General features: G+C 43.2%; 1 protein-coding gene across 5 annotated transcripts in view; it reads left to right on the top strand.

Moving 5' to 3' along the window:
- Positions 1-21,245, top strand: part of Kif16b (kinesin family member 16B) — a 279,659-nt gene that overhangs the window by 141,852 nt on the left and 116,562 nt on the right. For all 5 annotated transcript variants that reach the window (XM_052723316.1, XM_052723317.1, XM_052723315.1 and 2 more), the window contains exons 16-17: positions 7,664-7,746; positions 10,178-10,266. In XM_052723316.1, coding sequence (XP_052579276.1) covers positions 7,664-7,746; positions 10,178-10,266 — 172 coding nt within the window. The remainder of the gene's footprint in view (positions 1-7,663; positions 7,747-10,177; positions 10,267-21,245) is intronic.

Raw genomic sequence — 21,245 nt, 5'->3', positions numbered from 1 at the left:
AGTGTGGTACCTTGAGGTAAGCATGTAAGCTAAGCAGACTTTTTTTTTTTAAACTGGCAACTCACTATGCTGCCTTTATGACAGCCCATCCATCTGTTTTAGAGGACCTCCTCATCCATGGCAAGACATACTGTGACATTCTGCACCAGTCATGGAAAGCACCATAAGCCAGACAAGCCTTGGTGAACTCCAGATAACCCAGCAGCCATTCTCCCAGCATCTATGATTTTGTATTGCTCTTGAATTATTTAATGTCAAATCCACCTTTTCCTTGGAAAGGATGGACCTGTCCCCTGTAGGAAGCAATCTGTTTCCCCCATGAAGTTTTAAGAAGAAAAACATTAGCCTGACTCACTCATGCACACTTCTAACATTTTATGGAGAGGGGTGGACATCCCTAGTACATCCCAAAGATTTAAAAGCTCTGCACTCAGTTCATACGCAGATCATCAAATAACCCTTGATGGTCATTTGACTGGGTATATCAATAGCAAAGATTGAAAATCAATTTCCTGTCTTCTCTAGAGGCCCGAATCTAAGCTTACAATTTTAATTTTACTGAGAATAAAGGAAGGGTAAAGTGATTTATCTAATGCAGGAAGTTATAACTCTATATTTGAAATGTGAACACAGATAAGGGAGGTGTCAAGGCCCTTGTGGGTTTTTGCTAAGATGTCATATACATTTGTCACTATCACAAAAACAGTGATCAGATGGCATGTTTGATAGTGACATCTGCTACAGTATCACATTGATGCCCAGTACCTGTCATTCATGCCCAAGCCTGTCAATGGCATCTTCATGTCTTGTCTGAATCCATTTAGGATCTGCATAAAATTGTCTATTCCCTGTAACTTCTAGTCTTTCACATCTAGTTTCCCAAAGCCATTTTGAAACAGAATTATTTAATTCCTGTGCCTTAAGTAATAGGTATTATTAAAAGAGTGTAAAGCCCTAGAACATACAACTTAATCTGTTCTTATGTAGTGGTACATGTTTTTGAAGATTAGATTCTATCATGACTCCAAAATGATGCTAACATTGCAGTTCATTTCAATATAAGGTTTCTAAACTATTTTAAATCACAGAGAAGGTTCTTATAAGCATTTTCTTTCTCCTGGGATCAGGCAACAAAATGAGAATATCCTTGCCCAGGATTCTTGTTCAGGCACCTTTCAGGGCAGTGTATGGTACTCTCTGAGTCTGGGTACTTCACCCCTCATAACTCAAATAAATCCTGTCTTCCACCAAACATCCTTTAGGAATGCAGCCTCTGTGTATGCTGGGTAGGTTGAGTGATGCTTAAATAATTAAAATATAAAATGAGGAGCCCTGAGCCGGGCAGTGGTGGCGCACGCCTTTAATCCCAGCACTCAGGAGGCAGAGGCAGGCGGATCTCTGTGAGTTTGAGGCCAGCCTGGGCTACAGAGTGAGTTCCAGGAAAGGCGCAAAGCAACACCGAGAAACCTTGTCTCGGAAAAAAAACAAAAAAGAGGAGCTCTGAAGCACAATCCTGTTTGTATTATCTCAAGCCTCTAAGCTCCTATCACCTTGGACCATGCACTTTGGGAAACACAGTTGTCTCATGTGTTTGTATCACGTATAACTCAGAACAGCATCTTCTATACAGTCACTTCTGAAATATTCATATGACAACATTTAATAGAAAAATAAGTTAATTTATTCATGCAATATCAGAATTAGAAAATCTCATTAAAATCTAAGGAGGAGGGTAATTACTTTTAGTATTAAGTATTGTCCCTAAAAATCACTAGAAATAGACATATGCTTATTTTTTTCAGCTTACTTGACATACTAAAATAAGAAATCTCATATGAAACTATCATTTGTATCTCTCATACACAGAGATTTAAATGAAGGAAGCTTTCTACTTTTTTAAACAAAAGGCTTTGTCTCCCTTTTTACAATGTCATTTCCTCCTCCATTCCCTTTTAAGACTGTCTGGGATTTGTCTGTCTTTGGATATTTAACAAGCTCTGAAGTAATCTCAGAGAAGCCATCATATATTTCAGCAAGGTTTAGACATGCTCTCAAAATTACAAATTAAGTGTATCACAGAAAGTCCATCTGCTGCGATTAATCACATTAACCTTAAGCAAGGAGTCATTGACAGTTAAAAAGAACTTAAGGTCGAGAAGGGACCTTAGGAATTTTCCAGTTGATGAGTAGATGAGAACACTGAATTCCAAAGAGGCTCAGTCATATCTCCTCCTTGGTCTCACCTAGACACATTGCATGTGTGTGGGGTGTGTGTGGGTAGGGGTGGGTAAGGGTGTGAAGCCTAGAGGTTCTTGTTGGGTTCTTCCTCAGTAATCATATGAACCTTGTTTTTTGAGACAGGATCTCTTAGTGAACCTAGATATTAGTGATTTGGCCCTGGTCCACCTTCCTGCACACCCTCTGTATGTGCTGGGGTTACAGGTGTACCAGCGTACTTGGATTTTTACATGGGTGCTGGTGAGCCAAGCTCAGGTCGGACCTCATGCTTACACAGCAATCTTTTACCCATTGACCTATATTCTCAGTCCTCATTTGAATATTATATCACTAACCAGTCTCATTTGTCTATCCAACCACCCACCAATCCACCCTTTTCCTTTAGCTGGCAGCTTATTGTCTTCTAAGTATAGTCATGATTTCCTTTTAATAAATCAAAGCTAACTATGCCACTAAACCCTCTGTTTATTAACATGTTATAGGTGTGATCTGAGTCCAAAGGTCACTTGGTGAGATCTCCAGGATCCTGTGCCCTGGAACAAAGAACTGAACCAAGGGATACATGGACAACAATTAAAAATAGACTCTTTTTGAAAGAGAATTCCCCCACACTTTTAAGGGGTGGGGGAAGGTGCAAGAGAACCAAAACAAATCTGAGACTTCAGAGCCCCACAGCCTGTCAAGACTTTTCTGGGATCATTTACTTTTTCAGAGAGATCTAGCCACATCCTACCCTGAGCTCTGTTTCGGCACATGCAGCCCTGGTGGGGCATGGGAGGTCCCAGTCCTTCTGCTAGTGGGTTTCATGTTAACCTTGATGTCTCTTCTGCAGCCTGACTTGCCTGCCACAGGGGCTCTGTAAAGTACTGTTGTACTCAGTGTGTCTGTATACTTTCCATCTCCCTCCTCTCCCAGTGCTTCCTTTCTTGCTTTGGCCCTTACCTGCCCAGCTCTCCATGAGACAGTGCCCACTGGTAATTTATAGTTTCTGTTTTAGCCTCTCAGCATTCTCCATGGAAGGTTCCCCTCAGTTTCTGCTTCCTTCCACTCTTTCCTAAGAGTTCAGTCCCCCTTTCCTATCCAAGGTCACCTCCTCTGCGTGACTGTTAAAAGCCAGCTTTCCTCCAGGTCTCTTCACTTTCTCTTTCTCTTCCTTCTCCTCCTCCCTCTTCTCTTCTCTTCTCTTCTCTTCTCTTCTCTTCTCTTCTCTTCTCTTCTCTTCTCTTCTCTTCTCTTCTCTTTTCCCTTTTCTTGAGTGACATTTCCACATCAGTGGCTTTATTAGTGAAAACTCTTAGATAGGTAAATAGATAGATAGATAGATAGATAGATAGATAGATAGATAGATAGATAGATAGTGTAGTGTAGTGGCTTGAATGAAAATGGCCCCCATAGGCCCATAGTCAGTGGCACTATTAGGAGGTATGGCCTTGTTAAAGTAGGTATGGCCTTATTGAAGAAAGTGTGTCACTGGGTTTGAGGTTTCAAATGCTCAAGCCAGACCCAGTGGAACTCTCTTCCTACTGCCTACTGATCCAGATGAGGAATTCTTGGCTCCTTCTCCAGCACCATGTCTGCCTGCATGCCAACACGCTTCCCACCACGAATGAACTAAACCTCCGAACTGTAAGCCAGCTTTAATGAAGTGTTTTACTTTGTAAGAGTTACCATAGTCATGATGCCTCTTCACAGCAGGAGAAATCCTAACTAGGGCAGAAATAGGTACCAGGGACTGGGGTATTGCTGTGACAGGTTGCGTAAGCCAGATGGCTTTCCCACTGTGTCCTTTCCCTCATCTCTCGAGCTCTGTATGGTGATAGCCCTTCTTCCCTCTGCCACATCCGCATGCCTGTGTGCCAGTCTCTAGCCATCTTCTCTCTTTTTCTGCCGAATGACAAATGAAATAAAAAGGGAGGACATGACTGCTCCTGGCCTGTATAGTGGAGAAAAGGTTTATTATAGATATGAGGGAGAATATAGCTAGAGGCTGAGGCAACTGGGAGAGTCCAGAGTGAACATGACCCTGAGCCAAGCCATGTGAGAAAAGACAGGAGGAGGAAGGGGAGACCAAGAGGCCAGGAGGGTAAAGGGTAAAAAAGGGCTAGTGTAGCCCAAATGACTGGATTATATAGGGAAGAGCTGCTGAGGGAAGGGCAACCTAGCCTCTGGGCTGGTGGGTTCAGGGTAGGGGGCAGGATATGGCAACCATACCCTGGAACAGGTAAGGGCTGAGTGGTACCAGGAGAACCTGTGGGCCCGGTCTGCCTTGATATGTTAAATAGGCACCTCGGTTAACCCCCTTGTCCTGGGTTTGAGACCTAAGGCCAGCCTGCTGTAGAACCTCGTACTTGCTTCTCCCAAGCTCATCTTCAGTACTTTCTATTAATTGATTAAAATTTTGATACTGGAGGAACAAACCTAGGGCCCGGTGCCTGCTAGCCAAGCCCTCTACCAATGAACTATGGCCTCAGACCATCAGTTTGTCCTAAGTAGCCCTCCCCTCCAGGACTCCTTCCTCCCCCTATTCTTTCCTTTCTGCAGCCTGGTGTTTTTCCTTTGTTGGAAACTTTTCACTCATGTAACCCTCTCCTGTTTACTGTTGATGCCCTGTAAAGACAAGGCATGTGTTAGCTCTCTCCAACTCTGTATCTTCAGTATTTATCATGAGGACTAGTATGCAGTAAGTGGTCACTAAGTATTCGTTGACTGCACAAATGCACAACCGTATCACATAAGCATGGTACATATTTTTTGATTCAGTGTTTCTTGAATGAAAATGAACAGTAGAAGGAAGAAAAGGAGACAGTTGTTAATGGGGCCCATTGTACATGCCAGGCACTTACTTGACACACATCAAAATGGAAGTAATGAATTGTCGTGAGTAGTTTTGCTTTCTTTCATAACTCCTTAAAGGGCTTTTAAACTGTGTATTTCACGCAAATAACACAGATTGCTGGATTATTTTCAGTGACTTAATGTGAGTTGAAATAATGTCTCTGAGATACTATTCTATTTTTCCATTAACATATTTTAGCAATTTTCAACTTGCTTAGCTAGGCATTTGATTAACAGAAGGAAAAAAAGAGAGTTGGATTAGGTGTAATTAACACCTGGAATTTGATCACCTTATTAATCTCTAATGTAACTGAAGAATATTAAATACACCTATATCCTAGACGTGACTGCTTAGATTGTGACTTTCTAGAGGAGACAACTCTGAGTCTTAGCAGTGGAAGAGCAGAAAACACCTTTCTTAATTATAGTGATGTTGCCTTTCCAGAGTGGCAGAGACACAAGTGTGAATTTCTATGAGGACAATAAGCAGGTTGTTAGTGAGGCAAGATCTACTGCTTTCGTGAGTCTCCCAAAACTGTCTTTTCTTCATGTTGGCTCCATTTTCTGTGAAACAATGACTTCCACTGAACCCAGCCCTTCAGTTTCTCCCTGTGCCTTGTGTCTGAACCAGTCAGTAGTTAACTGTATGGATTTGAACTCCTCTGAGACATCTAAGACAATATACGGACTAGGTGGCAGCAGCGGTGGGTAAGGGGTGCCTTCTAAAGCTCCAGAATACATGACTCCAGGCAAAGACCACACCCAAGCAAAAGGCAGTTGTTTGTGCTAGGCTAGAGGGTACACTAGCCATCACCAGCTCCAGGACTTGCACCAAGGGGGATTAAGGATCTGTTGATACTGTCCTCTCAATGTACTGTATCTTCTGAGGTTTCAAGAGATAATAGATACTGTCTAAGTGAAGGTTTCTATTGCTGTGAAGAGACACCATGATCACAGCCACTCTTATAAAGGAAACCATTTAATTGTGGTGGCTAGCATACAGTTCAGAGGTTTAGTCCATTACTGTCATGGCAGGAAGCAAGGCGCCATAGAGGCAGATATGATGCTAGAGAAGGAGCTGGAGTTCTTACGTCTTGACTCACAGGCAGCAGGAAGTGGTCTGTGACACTGGGCATGGCTTGAGCAAATATGAGACCTCAAAGCCCACCTCCATAGTGACACACTTCTCCAACAAGGCCATACCTACTCCAGCCAAGCCATACCTCCCAATAGTGCCACTCCTTTTGCGGGCCATTTTCTTTCAAACCACCACAAATACCCCTGAGTTTTGTGTAAAATCTTTTAAGTTTTTAACTATTGACAATTAGTATTTTTGTTTTTGAAATTTTCTGAGGGAAACACAAAATTTATGGGTTGGCTTTTATCACTGTCCACTCGATTGGGAACTCTGGTCAATCTTTTTCTCAGCTCTCCAGGTCCACACGGTATGTGCCTGTTTTTGCTGCTGTTTAAAAACCTCCTTTATGTCCTGAACATAGCTAGGTAGGTAGGCTCCCATCCGTGCTCAAGCTTTCCCTGTGGTACTTCATGGCTCTACTTCTTGTTGTCTTCTGACTATCCAGTGAGACCCGTCCTGGTCTTTGTGGCAGAAGTCTGCTTCTAGTTACTCCAGTCTCCACTCAGTACTTTGATTCACAGTCACTGCTCTTGATGATTGACTCCAGAGCATAAGTTTTGTCTTTCACAGGGCTAAGACTGAATGCTGTGCTCTATCATAAGGAAAAGCTCTATCATAAGGGGGCAAAGACGCTCTGTCATGGAAGAGAGTACAGGATAGTGAGCGTGTATATAACATAGCTTGTCTTTAAGTGCCCTTAAGGCCAGGGAGCTCACTGCCTTCCACGGCCAATGCACTGGATCTGGACAAGTCTGACTTCAGAAACTATTTGCTTATTTTTGCTGACCCTTCCTCCTTGGTCATTCTTGGACATTGGCCTTAACTTCTCTTGTTCACTGGGCATTTGGTACTGAATGAAGACTGTGGTCCAGCACATCTAATACAGACATCTAAATTTTAACAGGGTTTGGAATAGGAAGCAGCATACTCTCTTGAGAATAGACGTGTATATATATTTATGTATGAGGCTTCTTCCACATCAGGTGCTAGCAGGTTTTAGCAGTAGGAACTTGTTCTCTGCCAGTTCCACCGTGTTTCTTTTGAAACTGCTTGTCTTTGAGTGTCTGCTTTTGTAAGCATTAATAAACATTTCCTACATTTGAAATCACATGTTTTGCTTGATGATACATCTCTTTAGAGACCTGAAGGGTTTTTTTTCTTCCAAATAATCACAAGTCTAATTATCTGCATATTAAGTTTAAAATCTCATAATAGGTTATAATGCTTAGATTCATCACTTCTGCCTAGGTTGTTTTGAATATTGTGACACCCAGCTGTAAAAACAAAGGTACATGCTGGTTTAAAATTAGCTTCCATAGATGGGCCTTTGAGACTGAAGCATTCTTTATTATTTTCTAACACACTGGAAGGAGAAGTCCATGCTCTGCTGTTGCCAGCTGACCACACTGCCTACCACTGACATCACATTGCTGTCGTTCTTATGTGTTCCAGGTGCTGTGATACTCTTGGGAAGAACCAACATGTTCCGCTTTAACCATCCAAAGGAAGCTGCCAAGCTCAGGGAGAAGAGGAAGGTGAGAATGTGGGGGCTGACCCCATCTGGGGTGGGGGAGTCTCCTAGGTCCTACCATTTTACTTTCTTGGACTAAAGCCTAGGGAAAGGAAGCTCTATAACCAGGTGGTTCCAGGTGGTTTGTTTACTGTCAGATGATGGAGTAGGATGTAGCTAATGTTTTCCTGCCTGGCCCACAGTCAGGATAAATCTCTGCCACCCGCCAGTCCCATAACTGCTCAGACCCGACCAAGTAAACACAGAGTCTTATATTAGCTTCAAACTGTATGGCCGTGGCAGGCTTCTTGCTAACTGTTCTTACAGCTTAAACTAATCCATTTCTATTAATCTATACCTTGCCACATGGCTTGTGGCTTACCGGCATCTTCACATGCGGCTTGTCATCATGGCGGCTGGCAGTGTCTCCCCCACTCAGCCTTCCACTTCCCAGCTCTATTTTCCTCCTTGTCCCGCCTATACTTCCTGCCTGGCCACGGGCCAATCAGTGATTTATTTATTGACCAATCAGCAACACATTTGACATACAGACCATCCCACAGCAGTAGGAGAACCAGCAACTAGAGTCCAGAGCTCACAAGAAAAAGCTGTTCCTTTTAGACCTTTCTTGCTAGTCTATGCATCCCCTGAAGAGCCAGGCTTTGTGTGGCATTGAGTGAGTAGTGACTTGAATCTTCCAGAATCTGTCTAAGTAACATAGCACTGAATCACTCTTACCACAAGTCTGCCATAGTAAATTGTGTTTTTCACTTGGGTAGGAGACGGAGTGGGGTGAGTTTAGGACCATTGAGAGAGATGGGCTTGGTTGAATGGGGCCATTCAGAGGTCTTATAATGATGGAGGAAGGCTGAAGCCCACAGAAAGAGAGGACCATTGAATGAGAAGGAAAGAAATCTGCACCATGGCCTTTCCTTAGACTGCTGAAGACAGTAAAAACTACAGCTTGCATTTTCATGAGCTGGGAACTGTGCTCAATGTATGCAGAGACTCTGCCATGATATCTGTACAGCAGCTGTTACCACCCCAATTCACAAGTAACTGAGTGGGAAATTAGAGTAAGACAGACTTTCCATAACAGGCTGTAAGGGCAGGAGATGGGCAACCACGACCTCAGTCTTGACCTGCAAGCCTGAAGCCTTTGTTCTAACCACCAAGTGACAGAGTATCTCATGCCACTTCTTCCTATATAAGGGCTTCCCAAGGCTGCCAGGTCCTTTGATGGAAAATGAGAACAAAACTACACCCCTCAGACTAATCCAGGACTGATGATCCAGCCAGTAAACCCTCTTGCCCATTCCAGCCCAGGGACACTCTAGACACTCCCTTTTAGACATGGTTCCAGAGAGAGATGGGGAAAACCTGTCTGCCAACAGCTTTTCTTGGAAGCGAATAGACCACTTCTTAACCTTTTAGACCTCTCCTCACCTATGCCTTTATCTCTATCACTCAGTAAATATGAACGTTGAAAGCAGCAGAGATAGAATTTCTAACCTCTTCCCAAACTTCAATGCAGCGTAGCTAGGAGGCTTTCTTAGCTATGAAATGCCTGGTGAATAAAGGAGCCCATTTCGGGGTCAGGTAAAAACCTGGCACAAGGGAATCTCCCAGGAACCTACCAGGATGACCCTGGATAGGACTCCTAGCAATAGTCGATATGTAGCCTGAGCTGGCCCTCTCCTGTGACCAGTTTGGTGACTGCCCAATTGTCATCAGAGAGGCTTCATCCACCATCTAATGGAAACAGATGCAGACCCACAGCCAAACATTAGGTGGAGTTCAGGGAATCTTGCAGAAGAGAAGGAGAAAGAATTGTAGGATCCAGAGGGGTCAAGAACATCACAAAAAACCTCACAGAATCACCTAACCTGGGCTCATATGGGCTCACAGAGACTGACTAACAACCAGGGAGCCTGCATGGGACTGACCTAGGCCCTCTGCATATATGTGACAGTTGTGCAGTTTGGTCCTCTTGTGGGAACCTAACCGTGGGAACAGGGACTCTCTCCAACTCCTTTACTGACTTTTGGGACCCTACTCCTCATACTAGGTCCCCTTGCCCAGTCTTAATACTTGGGGAGGTGCTTAGTCTTACTGCAACTTGATCTGCCGTGTTTTGTTGATGTTTGTGGGAGACCTGCCTTTTCTGAACAGAAAGGAGGAGGAATGGATTGGTAGGTGGGAATAGAGGGGATGGGGGGGGTGAGGGACTGGGAGGAGAGGAGGGAGGGGAAACAGCAGCCAGGATGTAAAATAAATAAATAATTTTAAGTAGTTTCTGATACATAAGGGTCTGACTGTCCCTCATCTGCCAGATATTAAGCATTCACATGAGTGTGTGCATCTCATTGCCTGTCACTAGTGGAAGACAATGGATGCTGAGCACTGGCCATCTCATACCCACTAAGGTAACCAGTCTGCCCTGTCTCTGTTCTTAGAGTGGCCTTCTGTCCTCCTTCAGCTTGTCTATGACCGACCTCTCCAAGTCCTGTGAGAACCTGTCTGCAGTCATGTTGTATAACCCTGGGTGAGTGAACAGCAATGCGTCTTCCATGTGATTAGTACTGTGATGGTATTTATGGTGCCAACTACGTTATAGTCACTTGATGGTAATAAAGCTTGGGCAAGGGCACCTCCTCAGCATATCAACCGCAGTCATCTTCCAAGTTTCTTTCCAGCCGGTGCTGTATATACATAATTGTACTTAGTTATAATCACAGTACAAATGGGATTATGTTCTCTGATTTTTTTGCTTAACAACATAATAAGCATTAGCAAAGATGGTTACAAGCTTCATTATCATTTTCATAACTGTCTAATATTTTAAGTTGGCACTTTGATTACTCAGTGCATGATCCCTTTGGCTTAAATGCTTTTATCTTGTTTTTATAAATTATCTGTAATAACAGAGGCAGCCTTGATCTTAGGACATCCCATAGCCCAGAGAATTATCTTCACTACTTTCTGACATCAGTGGATGGCTAAAGACACAAATGAGAGCATTTTAAATGAGCTTAGCAGCTGGGTGACCTTGAGTTGTTAGCTTAAGTGCTCAAGTCCTTGGTGACTTCATCAGTAAGATGGCAGTGATAATGGAAACGTCTGGAAACACAGAGCCAGATGAACACTTTTGGGTACTCCCCAGTTTTGAGCTTCTACTATTTCATGCTTCCTACCAAGAGCATCTCGCATAAAATAATGAGCTGAAGGAGTGAAATGAAACTCGCAGGGATGTCTTCTGGAGCTGTCCTTTGTTTGGCATTTACTTTGTGGTTTATGAGTTAGAGCTGTGGTTTTGTCCAGGTCTGTCTGACTCCTGGACTTTGTTCTCACTTCATCAGTCCTAACCCGACTCCAGTTGGGGCCCTGCTGCCATGGCCATGGCCTGTGACTGCTCTTTGAGGTCCAGTCAGTACTCTCTGTGGCGGAAAGCAGATGCCTCCAAGGAATTGTTGCTTCATTGTCCTGGGAAGCACCCTCAATCACATCTCTGCCTTGTTCCTTTTGGAGACCAGCAGGCTAAAGCCCAGATCCTGTGTTACGAGCTAAAGTAAAAAGAAAGCCAGTTGGTGAGACACAGGGTCTGCGGATTTCTGGCAACCCAAGCAGTTTATTTTATGGTGTCCAGCTTTGTCTTCACCACTCAGCCTTTCAAACTTCATATTGTGTGATGTTATGCATAAGGAAGTTATGCTCATTAAATAATTGTCTTAAAATAAGGCAAATGTTAGTGAGACCCCAAAATACAAGAATCTTCTCAGGCCACTGACTCGGCAGTCTTTCTGAAGGCATGAGTACTTTTAGTTCTTAGGATTTGTAATGGTTTTCTCAGCTGCTTTGTATGGTGGCTAGAAGAAATCATTCCTGGCTTACATCATTTAATATATTATGCTGGTCCTAGGCATTGATATCAATACTGTGATCCCATTTGTTAAGTACTATTTGTCTAGTCAAATAGACGCCCAGTTGAAGACGCGGTTATCCCTGGAATCCGGCACACCTTTCCCCGTCCTCTGTACAGTGGAGCCCTTTAGTTTGCTACCATTTGGAAACTTAGTTTGTTAGCTTTGAAAACAAAAAAAGTAATCTCTGCTCAGGTCTCTAGCTCTCTTTCCTTTGTGTCCATATGTATGGTGTTGAGTTCTCTCAATTGTGTCCATAAAATGTAGAATATGTAGTCCTATTAAAAGTGTTACTGTATTTTAATTGATTTGAAGTTCACTTTTTTCCCCAGTATTGATAAAATGGCATTCCTCAAAACTCTTCTGACTTCCTGTGTCTGCAACTAAAATGTCACATCAAGTGACTCCCTATCGTCACTCAGCATCCCCACTACCAGTACATATTGACACATCTCAGTGCACCTCAGTGCAACCTGGCACCTGGCACATCCATCCCGTTGTATCTTGGCACATCTCAGTACATAACTGCAAGTTTTGGGCCTTCAGGTTGTAACTGTGACTCAGCTCTATCTGAAATAACCTGTGCCATGGGAGCTGTGACTTTGCTTGTTCCAGGGGCTGGTACTTGTTCTTCCTGCCACCTGCTCCTGCAAAGCACCATCCAGATGAACCCATTCTGCAGGCTAGTCTCAGCTGTCATCAAATGAAATGTCCCTGTTCAGCACACACTGCTGCATTTCTGTCATCACTATTTTATTATTCTTTGTGGTGACAATCCACCCTTCAGCAAACTCCTTCTGAGAACTTACTATCAACCAGACTCTAGAGCAGGGGCCTTTGGTATTGGCAATGTTTGATATCCATGCCAGCTGGAGGAGAGAATCAGCCTGTGGGTGACTGGAAGATCAGAGAGGTAAAGGTGAAATGAAGTGTGATGCCTTTGGGGCAGTGTTTGGCAGGAGTGCTCAGGGAGAACTTCCTGGGTAGGAGATCTAAGACTTGAATGGAGTGAAGATGACACTCAGAAAACACAAGGGAAGAATGGAAAACATCCCAGATAAAAGAGAAGGGAACCAAAATGCTTCAAAATCATAAACTGGAAAGTGGACCAGAGTAAGTGGAGTACAGGAAGAAGGGGGATGCAAGGGAGGTGAGGGCAGTCGGTGGCAGCCTGTGTGGGCCCATGGGGGGCACTGCAGGGAGTGGTGTTGGCAAACAGGAGAAGCCTTTAGTTGGGACAGTAACCTGAAGGGCACTTACTTACTATGGGAATTGTAGTGTAGAATCAGGATATTGTGAAGAAAGCTGTTTGTTTAGACCATATAAAAGATAATGGTGGCATGAGTCTGGGCTTTAGCCATAGAGATATAGAAAAGTGAAATCAAGGGGGTAAGGGGAGAGTCCAGGTCTCAGATGTAAACTTCTGGGACAGATGTTGTACACTTTCCTGTAATGGGCCAGACAAGGAAGATGATTACAGGTGGACAGGTGATAAGAATTCTGTCAACATGAGCATCTGTCTTGTTAAGTTGGAAGCTTTGTGACCTCAAGGGTCTTGACTTACTTTATCAATAACTTAGCAAATAGTTTCGGATTGAAATTTTAGTAAAACATCTGAGTCCTCTAGGGTTTTTTAATTTTGGTTATGTTTTTATTAATTTCCCTGGGCATGGGCATTATAATTATTGAGATAAGACATACTGTGCAAAGTGGTACAACCCAGAGATAATGCAGTTACTTAAATAATCTCAAGGTCATGTTCTGATCCCTGACAAAAGGTGGTAGAAGGGAGGGAATGTCTTATGATAAAATGGGGAAGTAAGCAAAGGCAGTCAGGAAACCCAAGTGAGAAACAGTATGTTTTCGGTTGAATTACAGCTGGTGGCTTCTGGATGCTTCTGATATGAGCATGATGCATCCTCTTCACCTGGCTTCAGACACATTCATGTAATACTTGTTGGTACAAATTCAAATAAAATTATTTAATACTTCATCATACCTTCCTTCTCCTTGGTTCCCAGTCCCCTGTACTTGCTAACCTGCTGCAAAGAGTGATTACCCATGAATTAAATATAATTGAAGAAAAATTGCCTACTCTGACTTATGGGAAGGCAGACACCTCATTATGAAATTGTTGGCTCTAGCAAGTGGGCAAAATGAAGCATAATTAAAGCTATAGCCATGCTGTTTTTACCATCTCTCTCTCTCTTTTTTATATTGCAGGTATAAATACTCTCAGCATAAATTAAGCTAGAAGAACATTGAAAGAAATATGTTTAGTACCTGGGCCCTCATTAAAGAGTTGTTTAATTCCAGATAATCCACAGCTTGGACTCAGAGCATGCTCATTTCTCAGACAAAAACTTCAGGCTGTGATGCTCCCTCCAAGCAGTAGGTATTGCTGAGGATCTGCTGTGTGCTGACAGCCTGCTAAGTACCAGACCTCCAGCTCTCTATGGAGAGCCTGGGAACACAGGCTTGTCATGGCAATGCATGTAGAATGAGTGCAAGACAGCATGCAGTTCAGAGCAGAAGATGGCTGTGTCTGCAGCCTTCCCTAGGATCTAGTGGGAAAGGACTACTGTGACATGATGTACCTAGGAAGGCTTCTCTTTCTGATGCCACGCCCCCTTTGGATAGCCATTCCCTAATGTGTTGGGTGACATAGAAAACCAGAGGTCCTGTGGCTTCCAGCAGAAATCTTTATTAGGATTGACATCACCTGCAGCCAGTACCTTGGAATCTGTGAGAGTTTGATTCATGAGAACCATTTGTCTTCTTTTTGGAAGTCGAATTATTATTTCCTTGCATTGGTGCCAGTCTCTTGTGTAGTTTTTCTCATTCTCAATGGCATAAAATGCTCACACTCTGAACTAAGTAACTAGAGTTCTTGTCACAGAGTGAATAGCAGGATTACAAGGAGTCTTAAGTAAACTTTCTCCTCTGTAGTGGAGATCGTAATGTTCCCAGCCTGTAAGAAGAGAGAACCTTTCTTGGAGAAGAGAGAGGCAGAGAATGCTAACTGAAGACTTAGTCCTCATCATCCACCTTCCAAAGACTCAGAATCACTGCCTGACTTTGTACCAGAGATTTCACTCTGATTTCCAGGGGAACTGGGTCTTTGCCGGGCCCTGACTCTTTGCAGAAGGAGATGTCACCAGCTGAGGAGGTTGGTCCCACTGCAGGAAAAGTAGAACTTTCCAAAGCGCTGTGCAGAGGGACTAATGCTGAGAGGAAGAGAGGAGGGGAGCCATCAGGGTGAGGCCCAGATGGAGCGAGCAAGGTCCCTGGAAGCCTAGCACTACACTAACACTTGCAGTTTGCTTTGATAAACCCACAGAATTGCTCTTGAGGGTTGTATTTCTGTGTTTGCCAAGATAAATTTGGGGTACAGCTCAGGTTCCTAAAGTATGAACATAGTGTTGTATATGAAGATTACATCTATAAATTCTTACTAGCCCTTTAAGAAACCTTCCTCGGAGCTTGGTAGGTAATGTATGCCCTCAGTCTCAGCACTGAGGAGATGGATGTACAAGGATCAGGAGTTTAGGCCCAGGCTTAGCTATGTAGTAAGTTCAAAGCTAGCCTGGGGCTGTATAATCTCCCGTCTCAAAACAAAGCAAAACAACTCATCTAGAATGTATGTTTAAAGTATATATCCCAGTACACAAACAAGAATTATTTTCTATGTACTCATGTTTGGTAACTTCTTTTCATGTTGGGTAACTACTTTTATGTGTACCTGTGGTAAAACAGACTTACTATGTTTTACCATCATAACCATTTTAAGTGCACAGTAAAGTGCATTGATGTTACTATGCAGGCAAATTCTAGAACATTCTTCATTTTACAAGTACTGCATTCTTGAAATAATGCCTTCCTGCTCACAACTAATCTTCTGTTTTTGTTGTTGTTTGTTTGTTTCCATGAATTTTACTTCTTTAAACATGTCATACACATGGGGTCAGAGCATTTTTTCCATTTGTGATTGGTTTATTTCACTTTGGAAATTCCTTTAGGTTTTACTGTTTGGTGAGAACTTCCTGTTTTCTGGCTGAGTAGTATTCCTGTGCACATGAATCTCCCATTTTGTTTGTCCACTCATCTGTTAATAGACATCTGCCAGTGGTTGTTTCTACTGTTAGCTGTTGGAATAATTCTGCAATGGACAGGAGTCTGCAGATGTCTGCTCCAGCCTTTGATTTGAGCCCTTCTAAATGCTTTGGTGAATTGCTAGTCTGCTTTCCATGTGGCTCTGCTATCCTCATATTCTTACCAGTAAGGGAGGTTTCCAGAGTCTGTATCCTCACCCATGTGTGAGGATTTCTGCATTTGAATAATAGCCATCCTAGTGGATCCAAGAAGCTGTCTTACTGTGGTTTTCATCACTCTGTCTTGGTCCCTTCTGCTTTCTGAAAACCATCCAATTTTGGAAAAAAAAATGTTCAGAAATAGAGGAGAAAGGAATACCCCTCCGCTAAACACACATACACCGTAAGTACTGTAAACAGGTGATGACAATGTCTCTTCTGTGTGTGGATTTCCCAGTGACTACAGCCAACTCATTTCACGTGTTAAAACCCAAGCAGTGCTGAGGCCAGAAATTGTTCATGTCCAAGGAGGAGTGAGGTTATATTTGCACTGGGAGTCACTCTGAAGGGTGAGTAATGATAACATTTGGGAAGCTGCTGTAAGGTTGTTGGAGATGGGGACTTGGAATGAGACAGTGGTGGTAGGAACCTAGAAGAGAGGTGGGCTAGAAAGACAAGCGAGGCAAGGAGCTATGGGTCCTGGCAGTTTAACTGTCTGTGGACTTTAACAAAGGAAAGTGTGTTGACTTCCAGTTTTAGGCTTAAATCTTTGGTTGGAAGTTATTTAGCTGAAATACAAACAGGAGGAGGGTCAGGTTGTCAAAGGCACTAGAGTAATAAGAATAACTTTGAGTAACTGGGCCCTGGGCCTTGAGCTTCTTCTGGTAGTGGCTGTGGTTTTGAGTCATCCATCAGCAGTCAGACTCGCCGTGGGAAAAGTTCACTTGACAGCAGCGGCATTTGTATGGCCTATAGGAAGCACTCAGCCTTGCTTGTGGGATGAATGAAAGTGGATGAATGAAATGAAAATGATGAATGAAAAATGAGTGTTTACTCATTCCTCTGCCTGGTGTTTGAGAGCCTCTCATTTGTCCCACCTTATGCTGGAGCTTGAATGATGAGGACAGGCAGAGGCTCAGTCACCTTGGGGTATGATTTAGTAAGTGCAGAAGATGCTTGTAAAGTCTGGCAGGAATTACAGAACCATGGTGTGTTGTCTTACATATACCACCCTTGGGTTATCCTGGGATTACTCTGTAGGATTCCTGCCTCCTCTCTGGGGAAGGGGGCTCTAGACTTCTACCCCACCTGAACCTGTGGACACTCAGCATTATGTTCCTTGAGGCCTCATTGGTGGGCAAGCCCTTCTTCCTAGCATCAGGCCTGGTCCTTCAGCTTCCACAGAGTGACCTCCAAGCCCCATCACTGTCATCCAAGATTTGGTCTCCAGTGTGATCCCTCGGTCTAATTGAATAAAACAAACACCACTCCCCCCCACCCCACCCCCAATCTAGGAAAGCTCTATAAAGCCCTTCCATCTGCTTCCTCTGGTTAGTTTCCTTTTAAGGAAACTTTTAGTCCAGGAATCACGTTCTCAGGGGCTTCTGCCCATCTCCAGTTTGAGCTGAATTTTTGCCTTTTTTTCCTTGGGTAGACATTCTATGCATGCCTTCTCTTTCCAAATTCATCCAATGCCTGGGCCTCTTGAAGGCAGGAACCCCCCATGCCTTGCTTAGTTTCAAATTCTGCACATAGGAAGTAACTTTTTGCCGATCTAGAGATCTGGGGCTGCAAAGAGGATCTAGGGCATGTCTTTCAGTGATCTCCAGATGCCTGTGCTACGCATGACCCTTGCATGCTGTACTTCCTGTGTGTCTCCTTCTCCTGTCTTAGTGAGTGCTTCCTTCATGGTTGGTGGCTTGCTTAAAGATCACAGATCTACATATCCCTTGCTTTCTTTGGTATCGTCTAGAAGAGTGGAGGAGTGAGAGTTAGTTTTATAATATATAGCTCAGTGCTCCTCACAGAACCGAACTATCCCAACAGTGGTGGCTGTTTTGCTAATGATCATATCTGGTGAGATCCAACTTGTCTTCAAAGAAGCTGGTTTGTTAGTTGATTCCTTCTTTCTCTTTTTTCTTTTTTTCCTTTTTATTCAATGGGCAACCTTTGATCTTTCAGCTAGCCCATATTTAAAAACAAACAGCAACAATAGAATCAAAATCTGAGTTTAGTGGGCTCTGGGAGTTTGTGTTTTTTTGACATCAAGTCTTTATATCCATGAACAGTCCCCTCTGTCAGTCTGGGCACATCACCTTGGACACAGTTTCTCCTCCAGTTTTGGAACCGGCTGCTGGCCTGCATCTCAAGCTCTCTGGAAACTGATTTGTACACACATTGATTCTTAATGCCAGAGAATTTTTGGATGGGGCAAAGCAGCCTGGTGGCTTCCTTGGGGAGTTAGCTCTACTTTGGAGAGGTGCCCAGCCAGGGTCTTTGCCAACAGATAATTTCCCTGCAGGGGAAACATTCCTTCTCACTGGCACAGTGTCTTTAAGAAGAAAGCAAGCCGACTGCTCAGCCTCCTCCACCTCGCTGGAGACTGCAAACAGGCAGCTAATTTGGCAGGAGGCGGAAGCGTTCACAGCTTCTTGAAAGTGCTTGAAGCAAAATTAGATACCTTCCAAGTTCATTTCAGTATTGAAAATAAAAGAAATTTTTGCTGGCACATTAGCCTCCTCTAAGTGCTGCACAGTGGTGAGCCCATTTAAATGGATGAATTTGAATAATTAAATTCTGAGAAGAATCAACTCAGTTTCTAACCAAGCAAGATCTAAAAATGTCAGAAGTCAGGGTCAGGGCTGCGTTAGGTGAACCACCTAAGGAGCTTTACCCAAGGCCATCACATACCTTGGTGGCATGGAAGGCCTCTGACTCTGAAATGGCCTGAAGCTATCATCAGGGAAGGGGATAGAAGAGAGATAGTGAACTTTAAGTATTTATCATAGGAAGTTCATATCACAGACAAGTATAAAAGAAATTACTGTGGCCATGTACTCTTAGCTGTGGTGCTCCCCTATAAGTATGCCTCTTTTTCTCTCCTCCATCATGATTTCAGTGTGAAATGCCCCTACAGATTCATATATTTGAGAAGTCAGTTCTACCTGTAGCCCTATTTGGGATATTATGGGATCTAACTGGAGGAAGTATGTCTCTAGGAGCTTTGGCTTGAGACTTGTAGCCAAGCCCCAGTTACAGAATACTCTTTGCCTTGTAACTGCTGCTAAGGTATAACCAGCCACCCCTCACTCCTGCTGTCAGAACCAGCAAACCACTATGTCCCATCTCCCTGCTTCCTGGGCCGTGATGGACCCTACCCTTTTCTGGTCATGTGCTTCTTCTCAGATATCTAATATTTTTTATGTTTGTCAAGATGGAATCATACCGAATTTGTAAACGTTTTTGTTTTTTGGGAGGTTTTTTTTGGCATTCAATGTTTTCCTTTCATAGCTCTCTTATACTCTTCTAATAGTCTTGTGATATTCTACTGTAGATATTCCATGTCTTACTGGACTTATCTTCTATTGATTAATGTTTTCTTGTCCAGTTTCCAGCTATCACATGCCATCAGGCTGAAGAGATTTGTAACTAATTCTTGTGTTCTCCATAGTAACTTCATCAAGGCAGAAAAATTTAACACTTGGCATTTCTAGATCAGAGAGTAGAATCTGATTGTACATTAATAAATTATTTCATTTCCTATCTGCTAATACTGCGAGAAGTTTCTTTTTCTTCTAAACAGTTTCAAGGAATCTTCTTGAGTTCTTGAATATATCCTTGTGAGTACAGCTTTCTGGATGCAGTTCTAGGTCATAGTCGCAGGAAGCAGAAGCTGGGGTTCCTGCCTACAACTACGGCTGTCTTGAAATGCATGCCCTCCTTCAGTGTCCTGGTTATTACCCAGGACCCAAGTGTCTATGACTGTTGTTGAGTTTCACCCTGTACTGGAATGCTGAGTGAAGGTAGTTCCCACATTCTTGCTGTCTTCTGGTTGTCATTCTGTAGGAATGGAGTTCTAAAAAATAAATCCAGAAGGAGCTCAAATCTGAAGGAAGAGTTTTAAGATTGGGTGCAAACATCAAGAAGCACCAAGATAGTGGTAAAGAATTCTTACCAGCTAATAACTATTACATAACAAGGAAGTAGTTCCTTTTCCTGGTTCTTGTTAATGGATGCTTTCCAACACACTGTTAAAAGCTATGGAAATACAGATTGAAGCAAGAATGACAAGAAGACTGTCCACACACACTCATTACAGGTGCAGTTCCCTCTATGAGCCCCGTGTGCCCCATTTTCTACCTGTATCTTCTGACCCACAACAGCCCCCCTTTCCCTTTCATGTCTCCTGTGCTCTGTTGTCTCTTCACCCCTTTTCTTCAAGCCTACTTATTTCCTCCTGATGATCCCCTTCTCATTTTTCTTTCACTAGCTGGAGAAGATAACTGGCATTGTACTGGAAAGTGAGAAGTCATCAGTAGCAGGGTAACAGCCTTAGCTTTACTGTAGGTGAAACTAACCCTGTTTCCAGGAACCAGACACACACAGCACATGTTTGTCAGGTGGTCCCCAGCACAGTTTGTGGAACTTAAGGACACCTGATGAGTTGGAACTTAGAGGAGTTCACTTTCCCCTTTCAGCAATAGGGAGGGGGCGTCAGGAAATAGAAACTGGTTATAACTCGGGATGCTCCTGCTGAGATCTTCACCTTCGAATGATACTGTACATTTTTGGAAAGATCCTCTTCCTGGGAAGAACAGTGCCCTCCTAGCTACACATTTCTTGCCCCTTCCACTTCACCTTCTCCTACTTTGCAAGTTGCTTCTCTTTTTCTTGCTGACCTTGAACATGTGAGCTTTATGCGTGTTGTTGACAATATTTATGCTGCTGGTAATTTGGTAGTTAGCCTGTGTGTACTTGAGGGTTATTTACTGTGTTTATCTCTGTTGGTTCATTTTATTGAGCCTTGCCGTTTTTTCTAGTTAAGTCTGCTGCAGTGCTGGTTTCTTCTCCAACTTGGTCTTAGTTGTCTCCCTTTTTATGGGTCATTTCCTAACTTTACGATGGCTATAGATTGTCTTAAATAGCGTATTAAGATACACAGTCTTTAGGAACTTGTAATGAAGGAAACTAAAGGAAGTGGGTTTCTTCTTCATTAGCTGAGATTGGTGTTAATTACTGATTTTGCTGTTCTTTGCTCGTTTTTAAATCCTTGAATATCATTCTGTTTGTGATCCACCTTAAATGGTAGGCCTGTGAGCTTTCTGTCTTCAAAGTAGATGGAAAGTGAACTGCCGATTCCAAGAACAAGTTGATTTCTTGTATACTGTCGCTTGCCTGGTGGGCTGGGTTGTTTCCTGTATTTTCCAATCTAGAGCTACTGTGAAGCTCAGTTGAGTAAATGAGCCATTTTTTAGTGAGATGATAAATGGCTGTTATAGGCAAAGGTGAGACAG

This window comes from Peromyscus californicus, unplaced genomic scaffold (genome assembly GCF_007827085.1).
Source record: "Peromyscus californicus insignis strain IS unplaced genomic scaffold, ASM782708v3 Scaffold_7__1_contigs__length_154581171, whole genome shotgun sequence".
Lineage (NCBI taxonomy): Eukaryota > Metazoa > Chordata > Mammalia > Rodentia > Cricetidae > Peromyscus > Peromyscus californicus.
Note: the sequence above shows the minus strand (reverse complement) of the source record. Positions and strands in the feature narration are given on the sequence as shown.